The following is a 25794-nucleotide window of genomic DNA, read 5'->3' as shown; positions in this document are numbered from 1 at the left end:
TCAACTGACCTTTTGGTTACAATAGCCCACTTTTGTTCATCTAGTAGTCAAAGGATTAACATTTACTGTCAGAGCAACTCTTCTGTTCTGTCCTGCCAACGCCAGATAACTGTAATCAACTGAGTGGGTCACAGGAGCCTGAAAATACTAATACTGTCGCCACTGAACCTTTCATGATTAGGAAGACTGTAGTATTCTGTTCTAGGTCACGCCAGACTTTTTTTTTTTTCTTGACTGAGTCAGGAATTGAGTGATAAAACGCCTTGATGGTAAGAAGGTCGCGTAAGTTTACGATGATAAAATGTCTTTATGTATCCTTGAGTTAATTCTCATTGGCTTAGGAGGTTTTCTAACACTTCTTTTTTTTGCAAAATGTTTTACATATATCTTACTATTTTCTTCCTATGTTGCTTGTTTTTATTTTACATCGGCATAGATTTCGTAAATAAAATATAGAATTTTAGCATGTCATGTGCAAAAAAAATGCAGGTAATGGAAAGGCGCCGGACAGCCTCCTTAACCGACTAGAATAACAACCTTTGTGTGGTTGTGGGTGTGGTTGTGGTTGTAGTGGTGGTCACCGACCTACGCCACCAAACGGATGGCAGCAACACATTCTGTGCAGGGAAGTGTCGTATTTAAGATCATGGCTATAGTAACTTTCAGTATTTGGATGCCAAATCATCTGACTTTCAGTAGCAATCAAAATCAGTTAACAGTCAGATTCCTAAAACTTACTGCCATCTGGAAAAAATCGTCTGACGTCTATTGAAATACTTGAATTGCCCAGATTATGTGAAGGTTAAGAATATTTTCAACACCTGTTTTTCCGATTATACTGTACATTTTCCTCCCGCCTTTTCTTACATGTTCAAGTCCACACCACTCTTCTCGTCCTTCCTCTTCTTTTTCCACAGGGTGGTAAGTAGCCTAAGGAGAGAAGTGGTTTGGTCAAAAAGGTGCAGATGGTGAATTTATGAAAGAAACAGTGACAGAGGATGGTGCTGGGTACGCGGTGTTAAAACTACAGTAGGGTTGAGTAGTATTATACTGCTTTATTTCCGTACCATTGGCATACTGTGGGTATGTGTATGTGTATGTGTGTGTGTGTGTGTGTGTGTGTGTATTCTGTTCTGTTTGTTTTAACCGCCCAGTCGCCCCTCCAGATTGCTTTAACCGCCCAGTCCCCTTTCTGACCATCTCTTCAGACGCCGCGTGGTGAGGAGTGTGAGGGCGCCGTGAGCCTGCTGCCTGACGCGCCCCTTCCCCAAGCTGAGTCATCCTTCACACTCCGCCAGGAAATCGTCAGACACCCACTTATCGAAGGGACCGACCTGGGTTATAGCACCCAGGAAGTATCGAGGGTCAAGGTAGGTTATGTGGAGCTGGGGCAGGGACAGTGTATGACAGGAGGCGAAGGGAAGTAGTTATTGTTGTTATTTAATAACCCTGGTCTGTCTGGCCGAGCAGATCCATCAATCGCAGGCAAGCAACAACCCCCTCTGGCCCATCCCATGCAGTGAACTGATGTTCTCTTATGGTAGACAGCGCCATGCCACAGCGAGGCGCTGGGAGGAGTGTGGAGGTTTTTTTTTCATGTGTGGACGTCCATTTGCGTCTGTCTACACAGTTAACAAGGGCACCATGGTAGGCTTCACTCACCGTGTTATTTGGTCTTTTGATACCATTCAGCGCAGTGTTGTTACTAGATTCCTGGGTAACATGAAACCACTTGACTTGTTACTACGTGTAGAGTCGGTTGAAGTGGAAAGAAGGGTAATAAGATTGGCAGAATGGATGGAAAATATGAAGAGAGGAAGGGCAGACACAGAAAAAAAATGATAAAGATTAAGGAAGAAACAAGCAGCATTAAATCAACTGGGAGGCAAAGCTAAGTGGAGGTAGGTCTCAGGGATCAAAGCAGGTTCGATAGTCAAAAGCTGGGACGGGTGAAGGTAGTCCAGGAGGGAGGGGTGAGGGAGTGGGAAAAGAGGAAAAGCTAGCGAGAGGGTTCAAGGCAGGTTTGAGGTCAAGGTAGGACTTAAGGTTTCAGGATTGTTCAGGATAGGTCCAAAATTAACCCATTAACTCCCAGTGTTCCTGTGAGAGGGATTTTGGTGGAAGGGTACTAAGTGTACTGCCCTCTGCCTACTGGCTCATAGTCGTGAAGCTCATAGGTCCCCACCCAGGGGTTCCCTCCTATATTAACTTTTGAAAATGACCAGTTTCATCCTATAATGAGGATGCTGGGCACAAATGGGTTAAAGAAAGAAGTGAGGGACAATAATTTAGGTGAGGTCACATGAGATACAGTCAGGGACATACATTCGCTTTTTGCCCCACTCCATCTACTTCATATCAAAGAGAATTTCTTAAGGATAGAGTAATATACACGTCTTCTCTCCTGTAGCAGATTTGTAGACGTGGTATTTGAGCACATGCCCCTCTCACTTCCATCCGCCCCTCTCATACAGTATATATATATATATATATATATATATATATATATATATATATATTGTAGGGAGTAGACAGTAGCACCAGTCGAACAGGGCGGTGCTCCCGAGGTGGATTGCAAGTCGGTGACAGGAAGAGCTGGAGCTCCCGTTTCACCAGTCCTCAGGACCTGCTCCATCTCCCTTTGAACATTTTCAGTGATTTCACTTACACAGAGAGTAGGCCAGCATAATCTCATAATACCTTTATCTTCAACTGCCTACACCACACTACGTGCTCATTAAATATGACACCTTTCATTTCCATTCCCTCTTAGCAGTGGCTGCTGCATTAATATCTTCAAATCCGGTGGTATCTCGGATTGCTACCACCAGCAGGGTAGGGATGGCGGCACAGGGTCCTGCCGGTCACAGTCAAGCGACTGTGCTGACAGCGACTACTGCAAACACAGTTCATGCTTGCCAGCGAAGAAGCACAGGTTCGACCCTATAAATCACCAGTATCCGTGGTCTCAATACCAATTTGAATTCCGTTCACTTTCTTCTTCAGCCCGTATCCTCTCTAGCCCTATTCCTCGCACAACCCCAAATCTCACCCTCTAGTTAAACATCTCCATTTTCTTTTCCTATTTACCAACTCCTCACAAACTTTCATAACAAGGGTGGCACCTGTTGTTATATCAGATCTGAATTAGTAGTTGACTGTCAACTAATTTTGATTATTCACTGCACTAATTTAATTTATCTAAAGCAGGGAAGAAAGGTTGCTGGTTCTTTGAAAGCAGTGATAAGAAACAGGGAAGTGAGCATGGAAGTGAAAAAGTTACTACATGACAGTATTGTGATACCAACTTTAACGTACGGAATTGAAGCTTGGACGTTGTTGGAAGGACACAAGTCAAGAGTGAGAGCAGTGGAAATGAGTTATTTAAGAGGAGCCTGTGGAGTCACATGGAGAGACAGGCTGACGAATGAGGATGTGAAGGAGCGTTGTGGTGTTGATGTGGATGTGATAGGAAGCGTTATGAGGAACACACTGAGGTGGTTTGGCCATGTGGAGAGGATGGAGGGTGAAAGACTGACGAAGAGAGTGTATGTGAGTGAGGTGGAGGGGGAAAGAGGGAGGAGGAGGCCGCAGATGAGATGGAGGGATGGGGTGGAAAGGTATATGAGAGAGGGGGGTGTGAGTTGGGAGCAGGGGAGTGTAATGGCGGGGGACAGGGCGACTTGGAGGCGATTTGTTTGTGGCCACCCTAAACGGGATTGAGGCGTCTTTTTTTTTTTTTTTTTTTTTTATGTGTCCGACTCTGGGCATAGGCTTCACAGCCTGCTATCAAGGCCCAGCAGTCCTCCTACATACCATACACCTCTACATGTCACCACTTCGGCGCTAACACCCACCGTCCATATTGAATACATGCTAGGGCTGTCTCATACAGGACTGGTGTATTGGTATTAGCGGGGGTATTTTTACGACATGTCGGCGGGTCTTCTGGTAGATCAGTAAAGCCTGATTTAATGAAATTCAAATCCTTAAACTGTTCCCTGCCCCAGCCGGGATTCGAACCTGGGTCCGTTAGGACTACAGGCCACCTCTCTACCGATTGAGCCACCGCCTCCCCCAAATAGATAGATAGAATAGATCTAAATATTACCAAATATATATGCTTCTTCAGAACCCATTGAATATGACTCCATATCCACACAGTTGACTAACCTTAACCTCACTCTTAGCACTGAAATTACCGTTTTGGGTGATTTTTAACGTACATAATGTAGAATGGTTATCGCATTTTGCCAGGACTGATGATACTGGTCTAGAATGCCAGCTGTTTGCAGAATCGTTTAATCTTACATATATAGTTGGTAAAGCAACCAAGTAGAATACCAGATAACCATGACCATAACTCCTCTCTCTTGGGTCTATTTCTGACAAATAATCCAGATCAATATAGGATAGAAGTACCGTCACCACGTGGATCCTCTGACAACAATCTTACCGAAACCTCATTAGTCTATTCCCCCAAATCCCCCTGTTCTGAACCTGAACCTGTCAGGGTGGCCCTATGGGACATTGATGGGGGTAGACTAGGATAGATTCAGAAATTATCTTGCTGACATCCCATGGTAGTATTTCTTCTCTAGTTGCATCAGTTCTACCCAGTCCCACATTAACGACTTAATACAAGCTGGTATGGAATTGTTCATTCCAAGTCAACATATCACTAAAAGACAGGACTCCCCAAAATGGTTTGATAGTAACTGTGCCGGAGCAACGACCCAAAAGTCATTAGCATATAACTCTTACTTAAAATCAAAAACATCTGAATCACTCAGTCAGTTAAAAATTGCTAGAAACCAGTTAACCGCTCGTTAAGTCAAACTTGCTTCACAAGCAAGCATCCAAACTACTAAACAGTCCTAACAACAAACTGTGGTCAACTCTCGGTTCTTTCAATAATTACTTTAACAAGTCATCACCCATTCCCTCACTAATATCTTCAGATGGTAACACTACAGAATTAATGACCCGCGTTGTAAAGCGAGTATCCTTACCAGTACATCCGCCAGAAATGTCTTTGTTAGAGGAAGTCAGCTAGAAAGTCCCTGTACTAGAACTTGACTCTCCCGAAATTGCTTCTTTTAAAGACTAAATGCGTAAAATCCATCCTTGACAATTTAACAACCAACAAAGCTCCAGGCCAAAATGGAATTCTTCCAACTGTTTTGAAAAAGTGCTCCCCAGAACTTGCTTCTGTTTGAACCATATTATTCAGACTACGCATATGCATTTCTTCATTCCCTAATTCTTGGCATGAAGCCAATGTCCACCCAATTTCGAAGAAAGGAAGTTCCTCTGACACCTTTGATTACAGACCAATAGCTATCACATCTTCTCATGGTAAAGTATTTGAAATCGTAATGAATGAGCACATAGTTAAACATCTTGAATCCAATAACTTAATTAGTGATATACAGTATGGTTTTTGCCACGAAAAATCCACCATTGATATACTCGATCTCCTGACTCACACCATCCTTAAGGTTATATTGTAGTAAAATTCAGCCTTCTAGCTTAAGTGGTTCGTGAGATAGCATGGCTGACTCGCTCTTCTGTTTTCCCGATATCCGGAGATCGGCTCGATGGATTGCTACCATATTTGGCCAAAGGAAGCGGAGAGCTGTTCAGCTAAAATGACTAAGTCTGTTTGGCTCTTAGCCAAATAGGCTTGGAAATATCGCAGTTTTGATATACGCATGGATATTAATAATACTGACAAGCATAATAAAACTTCTCATAGGGTTGTGGAAAGTTTTAATGATGATGATGATGAGTGTAACTAATCTCTTCATACATCTGTCTACAAACAGACGCACCCTCCACCAGACCATTTGTTGACAAATTGGGAACAAGTATGGCTTGGTTATATGGTTACCGCCCATCATTGAAAATGGTTTCCTGGCTTACAAGAAACCATTAGGCTTGTCACTCAAAGTAAAGCCACCTGAAAAGAAAAGAAGAGTCATAAAAAGTGACAGGAAATATGGGGAAATAGGAAGAAAGGAGGGTAGACACAGAAAAAGACTGATAATTGTGAAGGAAGAAATAGGCAACTTTATATCAAGTGAATGATTGATAGTCGCCACCACCTACCACAAAGCAGCAGTACAAATTATAAAATAAAATAAATTAAACTAGTCGCTACCAAAGCAGCTACCTTAGCCATCAGCAATGCTTAGCCCATCAATAAGGAAGTATCATTTCTAATTTGTATAATCAGAAAAGCTGCAGTCATATCTTCAGATACAACTTTCAGCAATTGATTAGCTGCCTTTTTTTTTTTTTTTTTTTTTAATGTCTTGCTGAATCTTAATTATACAGAAAATGGTGGAGAACAAACTACACACTAGCTACAATTTATGCTGTGTGACAGCCTTAATACTTAGTCCCGTAAGAAAGTGACCATAAACTATTGTATTATCTTCCTATGACTACAATTTTACAAAGAGATCTAAAGTCAAAAGTTAAGTAGTTAACTGGTCCTTGAATTAATGGGCTAATGCTAAGAGGCAACCAGAATCCAGGAATAGTCATACAGATTTATAGTGTGTGAAGTCCATTGTTTAGATGACTTCAGGCACGTATAGGGTGGCTTCCAACAAGTGTTAATCCAATTACTTTACCTTAATTGAGTCTGTTCAGACATTTCAGGATGAGATGTCGATTTTAAAAAATCTGCAACCCAGTTACGTACAGTCAACTGGATACTACATGTAGGAGTCAATCAGCCTATTATATGGGTTTCCACTGCACAATTTGTCCATTACACATTTAGCTGATGGTCAGTTCCATAAAATTAGCAGAATCCCTGGAACACCAACATCTCTCTATCTGTCCATCTATCTATCTATTTATCTATCTATAGCCAGACACCACAGTCCCGCAAGGGGCGGCCGCTCGACCCTGAGCTAGCTACTGTACGGGGAGGGGCATTAACCCTTCGCCAACCCACTTGTTGACACGTCGGGAACACGTAGGGACTTGGTTATACGGTTATCACCCAGAATTGTAAATGGTTTCCTGGCTCACAAGAATCCATTAGACTTGTCAGTCAGTGTAATGACACCTGAAAAGAAGAGTAATAAAGTGACAGAAAAGATGGGAGAAATAGGAAGAGAGGAGGGCAGACACAGAAAAACAATGATAAAGGTGAAGGAAGAAGTAGGCAGCACAACATCAAGTGAGCGGATGTTGGGCCGCCACCACCTATCACACTACTAACGCAAAATTTGGGTCCAAAGCAGCCCAAACACTGGATTATCTATCAATACACGAATGCGTTTCAATACTCCACGGCGCATGATGTTAAATGCTGATTGGCCTCACTCTCCAGTCAACTGAAAAGGCCATTTCCTTTCGTATCCAATGCCTTGCTCCCTACTGGGAACCCACAGACAGAGGAAGACCTTGACAGAAGCATCTCCAGGCTATCTTATCCCCACACACCTTGTTCACTCTCAACGACTCTTTTTCCTCTTCCCACCCTCTCTTCAATGTACTGTTCCAAACTCCCCTTCCTCACCAAGGCCTGCCTCTACAAACACGGCGCTCTACATCACTTTCACACACTTTCTTTGATATCTAATCTATACCGGGTATGTATTCTTTTTATACAGTATGTTCACACCATCTCAGTGTATTCCTCTTTATCCACTCAACAGTTTCACAGCTCACTCCTAAACTTTTTTCTTCTATTCCAAAATGCCCATAAATTTCACTCTTTGTTACGCTCTCCATCCTCCCCATGCCTGCAGCCGTTCAACAAAAGGTCATTTCAGCAGCTTGCAACCTAGACAGTTTTGTCACACACTGCCCATGTTTCACTACCATACATGTGTCAGCAGTTAGACACTTGTCTGGGGATCTTTTAACCTCCATGCTACTTGTCCCACCCTTCAAAATACAGCCTCTATCACCAATTACTTTTCTTTCCTGAAGTGATCTCTCCTTAACTTCACCCTTCATTCTGTCACACTTAAACAGTACAGCTTCCAGATATTTAACCCTTGCCGAGCTGCATTCCTCCAGTGAGGCACAATGCTCACTGGTTTAAAAAAAAAAAAAAAAAAAAAAAAGTGACTTGGGGAGGTAAACTACTTTACATAGATTCAGCCCATGAGGGGTTAAAATTACCAACCTCCTGGAGCATTTCATCTCCTATCTCTACCCTATTTTAACTCATTGTTTCTTCTTTCTACCCTGTACTGCCTGCCCGAATCTGTCATGCTATACTCGTTCTTTCTAATACCGTTGCCTTATTATTCATCACATTCACGTTTTATTTTCTTTTTGTTCAGATTATCTCAAATGGAGTTCGCTTCCTTTTGCTGTTTATTTTCATTTTCTGCCACCAAATCAGCATCATCACTGTACAAACGGGGTACAGGGCTCCGTTCATTGTCATTTAGCTGCAGTTTTGCTCCTATACGTGCTGTCCTCAAATTTCATCTCAGTCATCTATATATGTATATATACCATGTACTGAACAACCAAGGTGACAACACATCCCTGTGTTACGCCCACAATGATGAAAGGATCACTGAACTTCTTCTCCATCTTAACACATGCCGCACTACATTCATATTTTTTTTTTCTTTATCAAACTCCCTCCTACATATACCTGTAATACTCCATAATCTTTCTCAATCCACCCCATCATAAGCCTTCTCCACGTCCATAAACGTTTACTGCAGTGGTTTTCCCAAGGACCGCGGTAGCCTTCATTTCTTGGCAACCAATTGTGCTAAGTTGTCTTTGTCATGTCGTACTGGATACTATTATGTCTTAATACACTACAAAATCCACTTCTGCTAAACTATTGCTCATTAAACAAACTAGCTTAGTGTAATATAACCAGATATATCTATAGTTTATCACTCCAACAATGCCTCACCAGAACCCAGCATAGTTGACTCCATATCCATACAGTTGAAGTACCATAACCTCAACCTTACTGCTGAAATTACTGCGCTGGATGATTTTAACATCCACAGCGTACAGCCAGGACTGACGATACTGGTCTAGAATGTGACCTGTTTGCAAAATCACTAACCTCACGCAACTGATAAAACAACCAATTAGAATACCAGACAGTCCTGACCTAATTCTATCTATCTGTCTATCTATCTATTGCCAGACGCCTTAATCCCATAGGGGTGGCCACAAACAAATCGCCTCCACGTCGCCCTATCCCCCGCCATTTCACTGCCCTGCTCCCAGCTCACACCTCCCTCCCTCATATACCTCTCCATTCCATCCCTTCATCTCATCCTTGGCCTCCCCCTCCCCAGCTCCCCCTCCACCTCACTCACATACACTCTCCTCGTCAGTCTCTAACTCTCCATCCTCTCGACATGGCCAAATCACCTCAATATGTGTCTCCTAACACTTCATATCACATATATATCCTTGTCACAACGCTCCTTCACATCCTCATTTGTCAGTCTGTCTCTCCATGTGCCTCCACATGCTCCTCTCAGATAACTCATTTCCACTGCTTTCACTCTTGTGTCCCCCCAACAAGGTCCAAGCTTCGCTTCCATACGTTAGAGTTGGTATCGCAATACTGCCATGTAGTAACTTTTTCACTTCCATGCTCACTTCCCTGTTTCTTATCACTGCTTTCAAGGAATCAGCAACCTTTCGTCCTTGTTGTACCCTTTCAAGCACTTCACCCTCCAAACTTCCATCCTTACTCATCACACTACCCAAGTACTTAAACAAACTCACATTTTCCATTTCCTCCCCATCCAACCTCACTGTACATTCACTGACTTCACTAATCTCGAAGACCATAACTTTACTCTTCCCTACATTCACCTTTAGATTCCGTTTCTTAAACACTTTCCCAAACTCATCCACCACGCCTTGCAGCTCCCCTTCGTCTTCACCTAACAATACAGTTTCATCTGCAAACAACAGTACAGGGAGTTTCCCAACACTGCCCTCTCTCATTAGGGCCATTCCAACACCCACTGCCCTACCTTGTATCTCTTTAATAACACCATCCATATACAGATTGAACAACCATGGAGAAATGACACATCCCTGTTTCAACCCAACCTTCAAAGAGAAAATTTTACTCAGTTCACTATCCATACACACTGCAGCCTTAGTGTACTGTCACCTCTGTGATCCAGACTTTTACATGGTCAAAAGGGGCAGAAAACAAGTCACTATTGATGACCACTGTGTGCTGGAACGGTCAGGAACTCAGATTGATGGAGACTCTCTCTCAGTAGCGGCCTCTTCGGTTGCGCTTATTACATTTCAAGTGGCTAAGTTAAGAGTGGTAACATGCCAAAATGACGGGGCCAGTCTCCAACTAGGGCAACCCAAGCCCAACCTTCGCAGTTTCCCAGAATGCTTCTAAGTTGCACATTAATAAACTACTAGGTAAGCTCTATACCACCAGTTCTCAAGGGGTATACAAACAATAAAGTTCGAGTGGGAGGAAATGTGTATTAACAAGGCCAAAATGTAGAAATCTTCCCCAGCTACTTGCTTTACAGATTAAACATGAATCAGTTGGCACATTGTTCGAAAAATATATCTCTATATGGTCCGAATATCAAATCCACAAAACTTAGCTCCTCTGTCCCGGTCCAATGTGCTTCGTCATAATCGTCCCTGAGCACAAATTTCACTGGTCCAGTCCTCTCCCACTCCCGACCTTAACTTCCACACTGGGACCTTGACTCACTGGGACTTCGACCTCCACACCTGGACTTGGACTAACTCACTAGTACTTAGACCTCCACACTTGGACCAGTATTCAGCTCAAAAATGTATGGGAGGTGAGCAGGAACACAGGACTCGCTTCTTCAAAGGCTAATGGCGTCACCGTTACACTTCCTAAGGAACGACAACACTTCGATTCTACCCTGAGTCAATTTCTCTATATCATCATTATTATCACTCGTAGAGTATCACTGTTTGCGCTTCAACGTATCAGACATATCATTAATATCAAATTACTTACAGAATTCCTTGGATGGGGGGGGGGGAGGATGACAACAGTACCGACCAACTACCACCTACCACGGCCGGTGAGCGAGTGAGACACGCCAAACTGCGTGATGCAAAGGGAAGGGGGGGATAACGGCGTACGTAATTTAAGATTATTATTATTATAGACTCGTGATAAACTCAATATGATGTCTTTCCCCTTACAATCGATTACCTGAAAAAAATTACATTCTCTAGTTACAATAATTACTCAGCAACCTCTCTCTCTTTATACCCTTACATCGAAAAACCATAAAAATTATCGTGCTTTACATCACTTTGCACACGCATACATTATGCTGGATCACGTGAACAAAGGCACATGTTCCCATCTCACTCGAGTTGTTATATTATAAAGAGACTTAATACTAGTAATTACAGTAAGAAAAAAAAAAGTGACTTAGCAACTAGGTAATTAATCTATGTTCTGGTAACGTCTGCATGGAAACAGCCATGCCTCGGCCTCACTCTCTCACTTAACCGAACATTTGGTCATATAAAATGAACTAAATACAACTCATTATCACTTCAGGGCAGTACATCCGCTCACGGTTAGGGAAGACCAAAAGTTCAGGCGACTGGACCTGAACTCCTCCGAAATGCCCAGTACCCATACTTAACACACACGGTACGTAAGTTCACCTACTTGACCAGTCTCCCTCAATACTGCTACTGTGGGGTGTTTCACACGCTCCTTGCTCGTGAGGGGAAACCAATCTGCAAGCCTCCAAAACACCAGCCAACGTGTCCTATACTGCGACTGTGGGATATTACATAAGCTCCATGCTCGAGAACAGTCGGCGGCTATCATGTCCACAAAAAAAAAATCCTCTACCACGAGTAAATTTTCTCCTGCTACTCACTGTATGCAACTGACGAAGTATGCCACTCACCAGGCATATTACTCACAAGGAGAATGTCCTGCTACCAGGAGAAACTTTGTGCTTAGTTAAGAGTAACACGAGTCGCTCCACTGCATTCTGTCCAGAGAGACCGAACAAAACCTACCTACCTCTCCTAACATGCGAGAGCCCCATAGTTCAACTTCTCCAAGCCCTATAGAGAAACTGGAAACATCCCCTCTCTCTCTGAGCAACCCTATACTGCAGTTTGGATATTACATACACTCAGCACTCGAGGTTCTCAAAGCAAGTAGGAAACCTCCAGGTGGAGACCTTCAGGTAGAACTGACTCTCACAAGTACAGTTCCCTAACTCTGGGAAAAAAAAAAAAAATTAAAGTCCTAACTGTGAGAGTTCATTTTCCCTAACTAAGTCTAACAATCTAACCTAAAGAAAAAAAAAGAATCGAGGTAAGGCAAGAACGACGGTCTATACACCGAGGTGCACTCGATTTGACGACATGCAGCTTCCACGCCTCATCTCTCCAAAAGCTGGACATACCTTAAATAACTACTCAACCCTATTAATCCAAAATTACAACATCATAGGTACTGGGAGAAACGATAAATACACATGTACAGTCCGGAGAGACCTGGAAGGGCACACCTGGCTCCATGTTCCCAGCCAGTTAAGGCAAGGACAAGACGTGTTCAGAGAAAATAAAAGAATATATATAATATATACACAGTACACCCATCATCTACGTGTACTGCAACCTCTCAGGCGGTCTCCGGGATCTTACACTAGGCAGTACCTCTTCCTCTTCCACACTGGTCAAAAACGTGTGATCTACCGTACTCAATAAGGCATCTCTATCAACATATCTTTTGACCTCTTCAGGTGCCCTACTCAAAATGGTGCCATCAAACACGTTTTCTAACTCATAGGCTCTACCCTGATCGATATATCTGACAATCTTGTAAGGACCCTGCCATTTTCTATTCAGCTTTGATGCCGTACCAGGCAAGCACTCTTCGACATAGATCCAAACTAATTCACCTGCTTCTAGAGAGTCATTCCTACGTGCCTCATTTGCTCTGTTAAGGTATCCTGCTGTCATCCGACATTGTCTCCTTAAGAATCTGTTTGACATCTATTTTCTCTATACAGTCTTCATCAGTAGGCAACTGCAAATCTCCTATCTCGCGATTTGGATGACGACCATAAAATGCAAAGACTGGTGATGTACCTAGGGACGTATGCACTGCTTCGTTCAACACTTTCTCAGTGTCGCACAGGTGCATGGGCCACATATTCGGGTGTTCTTGGCTCAAGATTGCCAGTACTATCTTTAATGTCCTATGTGCTCTCTCAATAACTGAATTTCCTCTGGGATGGTAGGGTAGACAGAATCCTTGCTTAATCCCGGCTCTCCTACAAAAATCTCTAAACTCTGCACTGGTGAATTCTCCTCCGTTGTCCATGATGACTACCTGCTGCTTGCCATACCTACAGATGTCCTTCTTAAATTCTTCAGCTACGGCTTTGGTGGATTTTGTACGAAGGGGGTAGGTATGTAGGTACCTAGAAAAATGGTCTATCACCATGAGACAATACCTGTGACCACTCCTACTATTATGCAAATCTATGAGATCTATCGCAACTCTCTGACCATTATCATCTACTGCTGGCAATTCCTTAAAATGGTGCACAATCTTCCCGTGACCCTTGAACTGCTGGCATGACTTGCATGATTTAACAAAATGTCACACATCGGTCAGTAGAGATGGCCAATAGAAAAACTGTCTTGCCTTGGCTACCGTCTTGCGTTCTCCTAGGTGTGAAGGGTTATGAACAACTGAACAGGCAATAGCAACTAAAGACTTGGGTACTACCAGGCACAACCTCGACTTTCCCATTTCTTCTCTACGGACATACAGAATCTCCTCATTCATTTCGAAAGCATAAATGGGACGATTACCAGATAACTTCCTGGGTAACTGACCTCCTTTTAAATACTGAATTACCTGCCTCCACCTTGGGTCTGCTCTCTGGGCTTCCCGGACCTTGTCTACCGTAAGACCCAGCCACCGAAATTCTGCATTAGATTGGGTTATATCTAAGATCTCCTCGATTGCTCCTACTGGTCTACTCAAAGCATCTGGGACATAATGATTCACACCCTTTTTATACTTTATCACAAAATCGTAGTCTCTCATCTCCAACAAATAATGCGACATACGTGGGTATTTAGTCTTTTTCTTAAAGATAGTGGTTAATGGTCTATGGTCGGTGACGATGGAAAAGGGTTTGCACCATAAATAGTGGCTGAAAAATCTACATGCACTCACTACTGCCATAGCTTCCTTGTCTGTTATGGAGTATCTTTTTCTCTGTCGGGGTAAGTTTCTTTGAAAAGGATCAAATAGGGTCTCAAATCTTTCTCGCCCTCCAGCTGCATAAGAGCTGCGCCAATGTGCGAGTCGCTAGCATCTGTGTGTAACTCAAACGGTTTAGTTAAATCTGCCTTTACTAGTACTGGAGCTGACACTAACTTTTGTTTAAGAATTAAGAATGCATTCTCACACTCCTCTGACCATTCAAATTTTGCATCCTTCCTCAGCAAATTTGTGAGAGGACTGACAATGGCAGCAAAGTCAGGAATGTGTTTGCGATAGAAATTACACATGCCCACAAAGCGTCTCACTTCCTTGTGTTCGATGGCTTCGAGATTCTTACTGTCAGGACGTACTCCTTTCTCCGACACTACATGTCCCAAGAATTCAATTTCTCGTTTTATGAAAGAGCATTTACTAACATTTAACTTCATTCCAAACTCTGTTAATCTTCCAAAGGTAATCTTCACTCTGTCTAGCATCTGATCAAAAGAGTCTGCCCAAATCACAACATCATCTACTTAGTTACGGCACCAACCTTCTCTAACTAAAGGGGCCAACACTTGCTGCATTTTCCTCGTGAAAATTGCTGGACTCACAGACAGTCCAAAAGGTAAGCGCTTGTATCTAAACAAATTAACTCCATCAGAAAAAGTTGTCAGTGCTAGAGAGCTTTCATCCAACCGAACCCAATCGAACTTGGAGGTAAGCGTCTTTCATGTCAAGGGTGCAGTAAAACTTTTTTCCTGCACTATCCTCTACTATTTCGCCTAATCGGAGTAGGGGTTGGATATCTATCTTGCCCTTCTTATTAAGAGCCCGATACTTAATCAATACACATCCTTTTACTCCTGTCCGGCTTGCTGACTAAGACTATGGGGGCTAAATATGCAACGTTCGATTCCTCAATCACATCAATATCAACTCTCTCAACTTGTCCCTCTGTGACTATGACAAATGTGTCCACTTCAACTCTCTGAGAATTGAATTAAGCGCAGCACGTCGGTCACTCCCATCCTGTGCCTGATCCATGTGTGGTAACAATGCATTATCGACCCGAACTACTGGTGCCACAAGGTCACCTTCTGCCTCACCTACTGGTTGCACTAATTTAAGTGGACTTCAGTCCTGTTCTTTGGGGTTAAGATAAGTAATATTCGACTCGTCAACAACATGGTACGTCCCCAACACTTGTCCTGGGTTTAGCTTCACTGGTCGCTTGGTTACATTGGCAATGGGTAAATAGCATGTCCCGTTCTCACTAACTCTCACGCAACAATTTGGTGCTAATGAAGCTTTACCCCTGGCCTTCTGAAATTTACTAACATGTAAGACATCTCCGGGTTTTCTGCCTTTCAACGCAATGAGTACTGACATCAATGTCTGTGCAGGTACCACAGTCCTACACTTCACTTGTACTAGCTCTCCTTCCACCTTTCTCGTATGATTAGTCTAGAACTTTATTCTGTTCACTGTCTGGCAAAGCTTATTCTGGACCTCGTACTGCTGACCACCCCAGTGCATCACCTGACCTTCTCTGTCTCAAATGAAAATCGCCCTACCAATTAAATCCGCACCCATGAGCACTTCGGTTGACAAATAATAGCCTGGGACCACTACAAATCGCTGCACTATGCTTGTCTTGGGGGCAATATGCACTACCGACAAAACCTGGCCAACAACAGTTAACTTATGGTTAGATACTGAATGCAGTGAACGTCGGCACTTGTTAATCTTTAATCCTAATCTATTTGCTGTACTTTCATCAATGTTGCTATACTACCAGTATCTACAAAAGCTGAAACCTGATACTGTCCCAAAATCAAGCGTATCACTTGATTGTCTACTTCACCTCGAACTTTTCGGACTTCCTCCACCTCACCATCTGAAAGGTTCTGACAGCCCTCATTCTGTTCTACATCCTGTAGACAACACACAACATGACTGGCAGCCTGCATTACCTCAGAGGCCTCTAGTCATTCCCTAGACTGTTGGGAGTCTAAAAGCAATTGAGAATCTTGCTGTGGAAGGGGATTAGCTGTTTTGGGAGGTGTATTTGGCATGTTTCTCTCCGGTTTTCTACTCCTGTTAGGTCTACCAGGGCATCCCTCATGTCCCCTTCTAGAGTTGGCTATCAAACAATCAAAACAACTTCATCGCTTTGGTTTTCTTGGACAGTTAGCCCTGTCATGTTTACTGCCATCTGAACACCACCCACAAGGCCACATTGTAGATCTAGGTTTAAAGGATACCTGACGTACGGGTACTCAAGTCACTGGACGAGCATTGTCGCTAACAACTGGAGGTGTGATTCTAGTAGGGGTTGGAACATAATTATCATCAGATCCTTGTTCATCCACAACTTTTGCCACTTTATGCCACTGTCTATAACCCCTTTCTCTCTCTAATTCTGAAATAAAGGTCTCCATTCCTAGATCTTTAAACAACTCTAATCGTTCCCTTACTTCCTGTGGTACATTACGTAGCACAGTTTTCTTCCACAACTGCTCCACACTGGGAGGATTAATATGGGGATGTTCTCTATAAATTGCCCTGAAGTTACTCCTGAACTGTCTAACAAATCTTTTAGGTGGATCCTCAAAGTTATACTCCATTTGGGCAAGCTCGTGGAATGCATCAGCGATCCCTTCAGGACCTCTGAACTCACACTGCAACAGTGTCTTAATGTCCCCATAAGTACCACCTGCCTCACATAAGCTTAACTCTCCCAGAACATATGTATGCAACTCTGTGTCCATACGAGTGAGTGCTACTGCCTTCCGCTGTTCTAAGTTAGCAGTCACTGACTCCACCTGCATTAAAAAGTGATCCACCTGTGTCCTAGTATGTAGACCATACATTTCACTCATCTTTAGAACATCAACATCCTTACACTCTAATACTACCGAATTTCCCTGATAGCTCTGCATACCTCCTACAGGCAAATTTGACCACTGTGGAGTTGACTGCCTAAATGGATTTCCAGACTTAACAGGAGTATACTGTGATGGACCTCCAACCTTGATCGGGGTGAGTCCGGGTGGGCCTAACATGTCCTCCAGCGCTCTAATACTCTCAAAACACTCATCAGTTATGGATGATTCCTGTTTCACCTCTACTCCCTCAGGCAGCTCAGTCTCAATGTCAATCAATTTTTCAACACGGGATTCCATCATAAATTATACAAACGTAAGCAACCCCAGGAGGTGAATGCTCAACTACGAAAATGCCCCAACTGCAACTTGAGCAACCCCAGGAGGTGAATGCTCAACTACGAAAATGCCCCAACTGCAACTTGAGCAACCCCAGGAGGTGAATGCTCAACTACGAAAATGCCCCAACTGCAACTTGAGCAACCCCAGGAGGTGAATGCTCAACTACGAAAATGCCCCAACTGCAACTTGAGCAACCCCAGGAGGTGAATGCTCAACTGCAACACCAAAATAGTACACACTACAAATACACATACCTTATAATTCTACACATAATGCTACGTACATATACCTTTGACAACTGGGGGATGAGCTATTACTTTAATTTCAAGTTAAATTACCCTCACATTAATAGGTCATCCCACCGCTGTGCCACCACTTGTACTCTCACCTCTGTGATTCAGACTTTTACATGGTCAAATGGGGCAGAAAACAAGTCACTATTGATGACCACTGTGTGCTGGAACGGTCGGGAACTCAGATTGATGGAGACTCTCTCCCATTAGCGGCCTCTTCGGTTGCGCTTATTACATTTCAAGTGGCTAAGTTAAGAGTGGTAGCATGCCAAAATGACGGGGCCAGTCTCCAACTAGGGCAACCCAAGCCCAACCTTCGCAGTTTCCCAGAATGCTTCTAAGTTGCACATTAATAAACTACTAGGTAAGCTCTATACCACCAGTTCTCAAGGGATATACAAACAATAAAGTTCGAGTGGGAGGAAATGTGTATTAACAAGGCCAAAATGTAGAAATCTTCCCCAGCTACTTGCTTTACAGATTAAACATGAATCAGTTGGCACATTGTTCGAAAAATATATCTCTATATGGTTCTAATATCAAATCCACAAAACTTAGCTCCTCTGTCCCAGTCCAATGTGTTTCTTCATAATCGTCCCTGAGCACAAATTTCACTGGTCCAGTCTTCTGCCACTCCCGACCTTAACTTCCATACTGGGACCTTGACTCACTAGGACTTCGATCTCCACGCCTGGACTTGGACTAACTCACTAGTACTTAGACCTCCACACTTGGACCAGTATTCAGCTCAAAAATGTAGGGAAGGTGAGCGGGAATACAGGACTTGCTTCTTCAAAGGCTAATGGCATCACCGTTACACTCCCTGAGGAATGACAACACTTCGATTCTACCCAAAGTCAATTTCTCTATTTCGTCACTATTATCACTCGTAGAGTATCACTGTTTGCGCTTCAACGTATCAGACAAATCATTAATATCAAATTACTTACAGAATTCCTTGGACGGGGGGGGGGGGAGGATGACGACAGTTCCGACCAACTGCCACCTACCACGGCCGGTGAGCGAGTGAGACACGCCAAACTGCGTGATGCAAAGGGAAGGGGGGGGATGACGGCGTACGTATTTTAAGATTATTATTACTATAGACTCGTGATAAACTCAATATGATATCTTTCCCCTTACAATCGATTACCCGAAAAAAATTACATTCTCTAGTTACAATAGTTACTCAGCAACCTCTCTCTTTATACCCTTACATCGAAAAACCATAAAAATTATCTTGCTTTACATCACTTTGCGCACGCGTACATTATGCTGGATCACGTGAACAAAGGCACATGTTCCCATCTCACTCGAGTTTTTATATTATAAAAAGACTTAATACTAATAATTACAGTAGGAAAAAAAAAGTGACTTAGCAACTAGGTAATTAATCTATGTTCTGGTAACGTCCGCATGGAAACAGCCATGCCTCGGCCTCACTCTCTCACTTAACCGAACTTTTGGTCATATAAAATGAACTAAATACAACTCATTATCACTTCCGGACACTACATTAGCCCCCTCATACATACTCTTCACAGCATTCAACAACTTCCCATCTACGCCATATATTCTTAATACTTTCCACAATCCTTGTTTATCCACCCTGTCATATGCTTTCTCCAAATCCATGAAGGCCACATACAACTTCTTTCCCTTCTCTAGAAACTTTTCCACTAAGGATCTAAGAATGAATATCTGATCTACACAACCTCTTCCCTTCCTAAAACCTCCCTGTTCTTCTCCAGCTAATTCCTCTGTTATTTCCCTAACTCTGTCAGTAAATATCCTACCATATACTTTTCCTGTTAAACTATGAAGACAAATGCCCCTTTGATTACCACACACTTCTTTTTCCCCTTTCCCTTTGTACAAGGGAATAATTATACCTGACTTCCAATTCTCCGGGACTCTACCTTCCTTCCATGCCAATCTGAACATCTTCCACATCCATTCTACTGCTCTTTCCCCCATGCTTCAGCATTTCACCACACACACCATTAATTCCTTGGGCATTCCCCATTTTGACTTTCTTCATTGCTTCTACATCTTCCATCCTACTGATTTCTTCCTGTCTTCTCACCTCCCTCCTTCTCCCAGCCATTTCCCAGCCACTTATACTCGAATTACTTTCATTCTCTATGTTTAACACTTCATTAAAGTGTTCTTTCCATCTGCTCACTTTTTCTCCCTTCTCCACTAGTAATCTACCGTTTTTATCTTTCACTTCCCGACTAACTTCACTGCCACCCTGTTTAACTCACTTTACCTCTTTCCAGTACATTTTCTTCCAGTCCCTCCACTTTACACTCAAATTCCTTCCAAATTCCTCATCCACTCTCTTCTTACTCTCTTTCCACTTCTCACTTCCTCTCTGCATATAACACTCTCTTCTGTCTCTCAAATTCTTGCACACCCCTATTTCTCATCCATACACTATATGCTTTCTTCTTTTGTGCCATAGCCTGTCTAACCTCTTCATTCCACTATGCTGTTCCTTGCACCCCCTTTCGTCTTCTCTTCACCCCACACACCACCTCACATGCTGCACATATTTCTTCCGTAATTATCTTTCACACACCTTCCACGTCCTCCATCGGCTCCAATCCTGACCTTAGTGCTAAGTCATATCTGTGCCAACTTTATCTCTCCACAGCTTTCGACTTTATACAGCGGTTTGATTCGCCCCTGTGTCGAATACAACTCTTATGTGTTGGGGTCTCTCAGCATAGAGTTCTTCTCAACAGGGTGCAGCAATGGCTTTTCGTCTTACTAACTCACCTCCTCTTACTGGTTCCCTTCAACTTGTCACTTCGCTGCACTGTTGCATCTTTATCTCATTTCTATCGCTACCACAATTGTCACTGCACTTCTGATTTGTCTGTGTGTCTCATTCCTCCAATACGTGGGTCTCGTCACATCTGTCTGGCAGCAAATTCTCATCCACTTTCTGTCCAACTCTCTAACACAAGAGTTAAGCGATATTCCCAGTCCTTCATGTATGCAATGGGTCATCTCTGGAACTGTCTTCCTATATCTGTATTTCTTTCTGCCTATGATCTGCAGTCTTTTAAACGCAATGTGTAAAGGAATCTCGAAATAAACTGATCTTGAATTTGGCTTTCTTTAGGGAATAATCTTGTGGACCTCCTGTCGCTGATTTCGTCTTCCCTGCACAAAGAAAAGTTCTTGGGCTTTTCCCTGAGAAATAATCCTGATCAATTATAGTATGGATACTGTCACCACGAGGATCCTGCAACCATAACCTCGCGAAAGCCTCATGTGTTAGTTGCTCAAAACCTCCTTGTTCTGAACCTGTTAAGTGACGCGATGACCCCTTTGACAGGGAAGATTGGGATGGATTTTGAAAATTTCTAGCTACAGTTGTTAACCATGGCAGTCTTTCTTCTCACTGACATCAGTTCTACCCAGTCCCACAATAATGACGTAATACAAGTTGGTAAGGAATTGTTCATACACTGTCAGCAATTTATAAAGAGAGTGGACTCCCCAAAATAACAATCTGCCGAATCCCTCAGTCACTTTGAAATGTGTAGAAACCACGAAAAAACAGTAATAAATCTCGCCAAAGCAAACTTTCTTCACAACAAACATCCAAACTATTAAAAAATCAAATTGACAAAATATTTTGGTCGACTCTCAGTTCTTTCAATAGCAGTTTCAGCAAATCATAACTCATTCTCCCCCTAAAATCTTCAGACGAAAACACAGTAACTGACCCTTGTGGAAAAGCTAGCATTCATGCCAGTACGCTTGCTAGAAATCTCAAATACTTTACCAAGAGTCTGTAAACAGAAAGGTCAGAGGAACTTCATTTCGTTGGAATTGGGTGGATGTTGGCTGCTTCCCAAGAACTGGGGAATGAGAAAGTATGTCTGCATTTTTAGTAAATATACTGGCTGGAATGTTAGCTTTTCCACGAGGGTTATTTAGTGTTTCCGTCTGAAATCAACCAGAATGTTCTCGTTCCTGTACTAGAGCTTGATTCTCCCAAAACTGCTCCACTGAAGATACAAACAAGACATAAAATCAATCCTAGTCAATTTACTAACCAACAAGACTCCACGTTTATATGCAATTCCTTCCATAGTTTTGAAAACAATGGAAGCTCCTCTGATCCTTCTGCTTACAAACCCATAGTCATCGTAACTTCTCCTGGTAAAGTAATAGAGACTGCCATTAACGAGCACTTTGTTAAGTATCTTGAATCCAACAACTTAGTTAGTGACAGATAGTATGATTTTCACCAAGATAGATCTACTGTCCACATACTCAGTCTCATTACTCATGCAGTCCATCAGTCAATTGACTAACATGGAGATAATCATGCAGTAGCCCTTGATATTTCTAAAGTTTTTAACATATAATGGCACCATCCCCTGTGTCCAAACTCCCTTGCTACAACCTATCATCTTTTATACCACCGATCTCCTCAAATCTTAGCAACAGGTAGACACGAGTAAAGGCAGAAGGTGTACAGCATATTCAAATTTCCATTCAATTAATACCGGTTCCCACAAGGATCAGTTCTGGCTCCAGCTCTGCCCCTTATTGATATTAATGATCTCTCGTCTGTCACCCATAATCCCATTCACTCATTGCAGATGACCCAACGCTTCACAGTTCTTTCACAGCTAACCACCCATTCGCTAAGTTTGTTATCTTTAATTTTCAACTCAGAACAACAATATCCTTAAATAAATACTTAAGTAACATTAATAAATTGGGAGAAAATAACATTTTCTATTTTAATGCTTGTAAAACCAAATATATTAGATTTACTAATAGATAGATATTTCCTGATTCTTATATTACCTTCAGTGCAACCAATATTCTTTTCTTTAACGGTATTGAAATTCTTGGTGTTTTGCTTAACAATACCTTCAGTTGAACCTCGCACGTTAGATCATTTGTTAAAACCACCCCAAATAGAATCAGAAACTTCATTACTGATGAATAGTTAGCTATGATTTAAAGAGTCATGTGTGCTTTCAGCTGGAATATTGTTCATCCTTATGGAGTGGATGTGGAGAGGTTGCATTAAAACATGTGGACACAGTTCAGAATAAAACTATCAGTTTAACAACCCTGCAAGTAAGAGCAAATCATGCCTTCCTTGCATTATTTTACAGATACTTTTATGATAAACACTCAGATGAAGATGCATCCAATGTCGAGCCATCTTTCCACGTGTTCCCCTGTGCAAGACGAGTATCTGGTAGCCCTCAACACTTGACCGTCACACTGCAATATTGCAGAATTTCTCCGTACCAAAATTCCTTTACTCCTCGAACCAATTTCTTTGAAATACGCTTCCCCAGATTAGTTTTCTCCCACATTTCAACTTACAGCAACCCGTGTCCAGCTGCTGAAGATTTTTTTATGAATGGTAGACATCAGTAAACTGGTCTATCTGTCTATTTTAAATATAATTTATTGGTCCATCCTATCCCCATTATGTATAACTATATACATATCTATCTATCTATCTATAGCCCGACGCCCTAATCCCGCAAAGGGTGACCGCAGACAAAACGCCTCCAAGTCGCTCTGTCACCCACCATTTGACAACTCTCCCCCCAACTCACCCCCCCTCCCTCATATACCTCTCAACTCCATCCCTCCACCTCATCCTCGGTCTACCCCTCCCATTCCCTCCCTCCATCTCACCTACATACACCCTCTTAGTCAGTCTTTCATTCTCCATTCTCTCCACATGTCCAAACCACCTCAGTGTATTTCTCCTAATCTTCTCAACCATATCCACATCCACCCCACAAAGTTCCGTCACTTCTTCATTCGTCAACCTGTCCCTCCATGTCACTCCACATGCTTCTCTCAAGTAACTCATTTCCACTGCTCTCACTCTTGACTTGTTCCCCTCTTGCAAGGTCCACGCCTCGCTTCCATACGTCAGGGTAGGGATCACAATACTATCATGCAGTGACTGCTTAACTTCCATACCCACCTCCCTATTTCTCATCACTGCTTTCAGTGAACCAACGACCTTCCTTCCCTGCTGTACCCATTCACGCACTTCATCCCCCAAAGTTCCATCCTTACTCATCACACTACCCAAGTACTTGAATGCACTCACACTCTCCATATCCTCACCATCCAACCTCACTGTACATTCTGTGACTTTATTCCTCTCAAACACCATAACTTTACTTTTGTTTACATTAACGTTCAGCTTCCTCCTCCTACACACTGTCCCAAATTCATTCACCAAACCTTGCAACTCCCATTCATCTTCACTCAACAATACTGTATCGTCAGCAAACAGCAACACTGGAATCATCCAGATCTCACCCTCATTCATTAGAGCCACTCCCACATCCACTGCCCTACCCTGCACCTCCTTTACAACCCCATCCATGTATATATTAAACAGCCATGGAGACATCACACAACCCTGTTTCAGTCCCACATTGAGATCAAAGAACTAACTCAGCTCACCATCCACTCGCATCGTAACCCTAGCTCCTTCGTACATACTCTTCATAGCATTCAGCAATTTCCCATCCACTCCATATATTCTTAATACCTTCCACATACCTTGCCTGTCTGTTCTGTCATAAGCTTTCTCCAAGTCCATCAAGGCAGCATACACTTTCTTTCCCTTCTCTAGATACTTCTCCACTAAACATCTTAGAACAAATATCTGATCTACACACCCTTTTCCCTTCCTAAATCCCCCTTGTTCTTCTCCAACTAGCTCCTCTGTCATATGCCTAACCCTATCAATGAGTATTCTACCATATATTTTACCAGTCACACTAAGAAGGCAAATACCCCTATGGTTACCACATACTTCTCTCTCCCTTTTTCCTTTGTATAAAGGAACAATTATACCTGATTTCCAGTCCTCTGGAACCCTTCCCTCTTCCCAAGCCAATCAACACAACTTCCATATCCACTCCACAACAATCTCACCCCCATACCTCAACATTTCACCACACACTCCATCAATTCCTGGGGCCTTTCCCAACTTGATCTTCTTCATTGCTTCCACTACTTCCGTCCTACTGATTTCTTCCTCCCTCCTCTCATTTCTTCTTCTCCCAGCCATTCCCCAACCACTTATACTCGCACTGCTCTCACTCTCTACATTCAACAAATCCTCAAAGTGCTCCTTCCATCTCCTCAATTTCTCTCACTTCTCCACCAACAATCTATTATTCCTATCTTTCACTCCCCTACTATTTCCTCTTTCACACTGCCTTACTTTCTTTACCTCCTTCCAAACAATTTCTTACTCTTCCTCCATTTCACACTCAGATTCCTCCCAAACTCTTCATCCACTTTCTTCTTACTCTCCTTCACCAGTCTCTTCACTTCCCTTCTCCTACTCACATATACCTCTCTCTTCTCTCTCTCCTCATCTCTCCTACCTCTACTCACTAACCATTCACTATATGCCTTCTTCTTTTGTTCCACAGCTCGTTTCACCTCATCATTCCACCATGCTGTCCCTTGCACACCCTTACATCTCCTCCTCACTCCACAAACCACCTCACACGCTGCACCTATCTCTTCTGTAAATATCTTACATACGTCTTCCACCCCTTCCATCTGCTCTAGCTCATTCCTTCCCAATCTTTCTTCCACTATGCTCTTATACTCTGCCATTTTCTCACTATCTTGCAAATTCTCCACTCTTCTCACAGGGGCTGTTTCCTCCTGTCTTCCCCTTCGTCTCCTCAACCATTTTCTTTGCAGTTTTACCTTGGCCATCACTAAGTGATGGTCCAAGACTCCATTCCCACACTCTCTCCACACTCTTGCATCCAACACTTGTCTTCTCATTCGCTCACCCACACACACGTAGTCTATCATTGCCTTTCATTCAACAAGTTCACCATCCATCCTTCTCATTACTCTCCAGGTATACCGGTGGATCATCTTATGTCGAAAGTAGATGTTGGCTATTACCAACCCCTTACCAGCACAGATATCCACCAAAGCACTAACATTCCCATCTACGTCAGCTGGCACA

The 25794-nt window shown here is 42.8% G+C and overlaps 1 protein-coding gene across 1 annotated transcript in view; it reads left to right on the top strand.

Annotated features, from left to right (window-relative positions):
* The window catches only part of LOC145399103 (uncharacterized), a 172696-nt gene that overhangs the window by 54271 nt on the left and 92631 nt on the right, over positions 1-25794 (top strand). Inside the window, exon 7 of the mRNA XM_080271849.1 lies at positions 1209-1370. Coding sequence (XP_080127975.1) covers positions 1209-1370 — 162 coding nt within the window. The remainder of the gene's footprint in view (positions 1-1208; positions 1371-25794) is intronic.

This window comes from Coenobita brevimanus, chromosome 47, assembly GCF_032717465.1.
Source record: "Coenobita brevimanus isolate Jiangsu-jjx chromosome 47, ASM3271746v2, whole genome shotgun sequence".
Classification (NCBI taxonomy): domain Eukaryota; kingdom Metazoa; phylum Arthropoda; class Malacostraca; order Decapoda; family Coenobitidae; genus Coenobita; species Coenobita brevimanus.
This window is presented reverse-complemented; position numbering and strand designations above follow the sequence as displayed.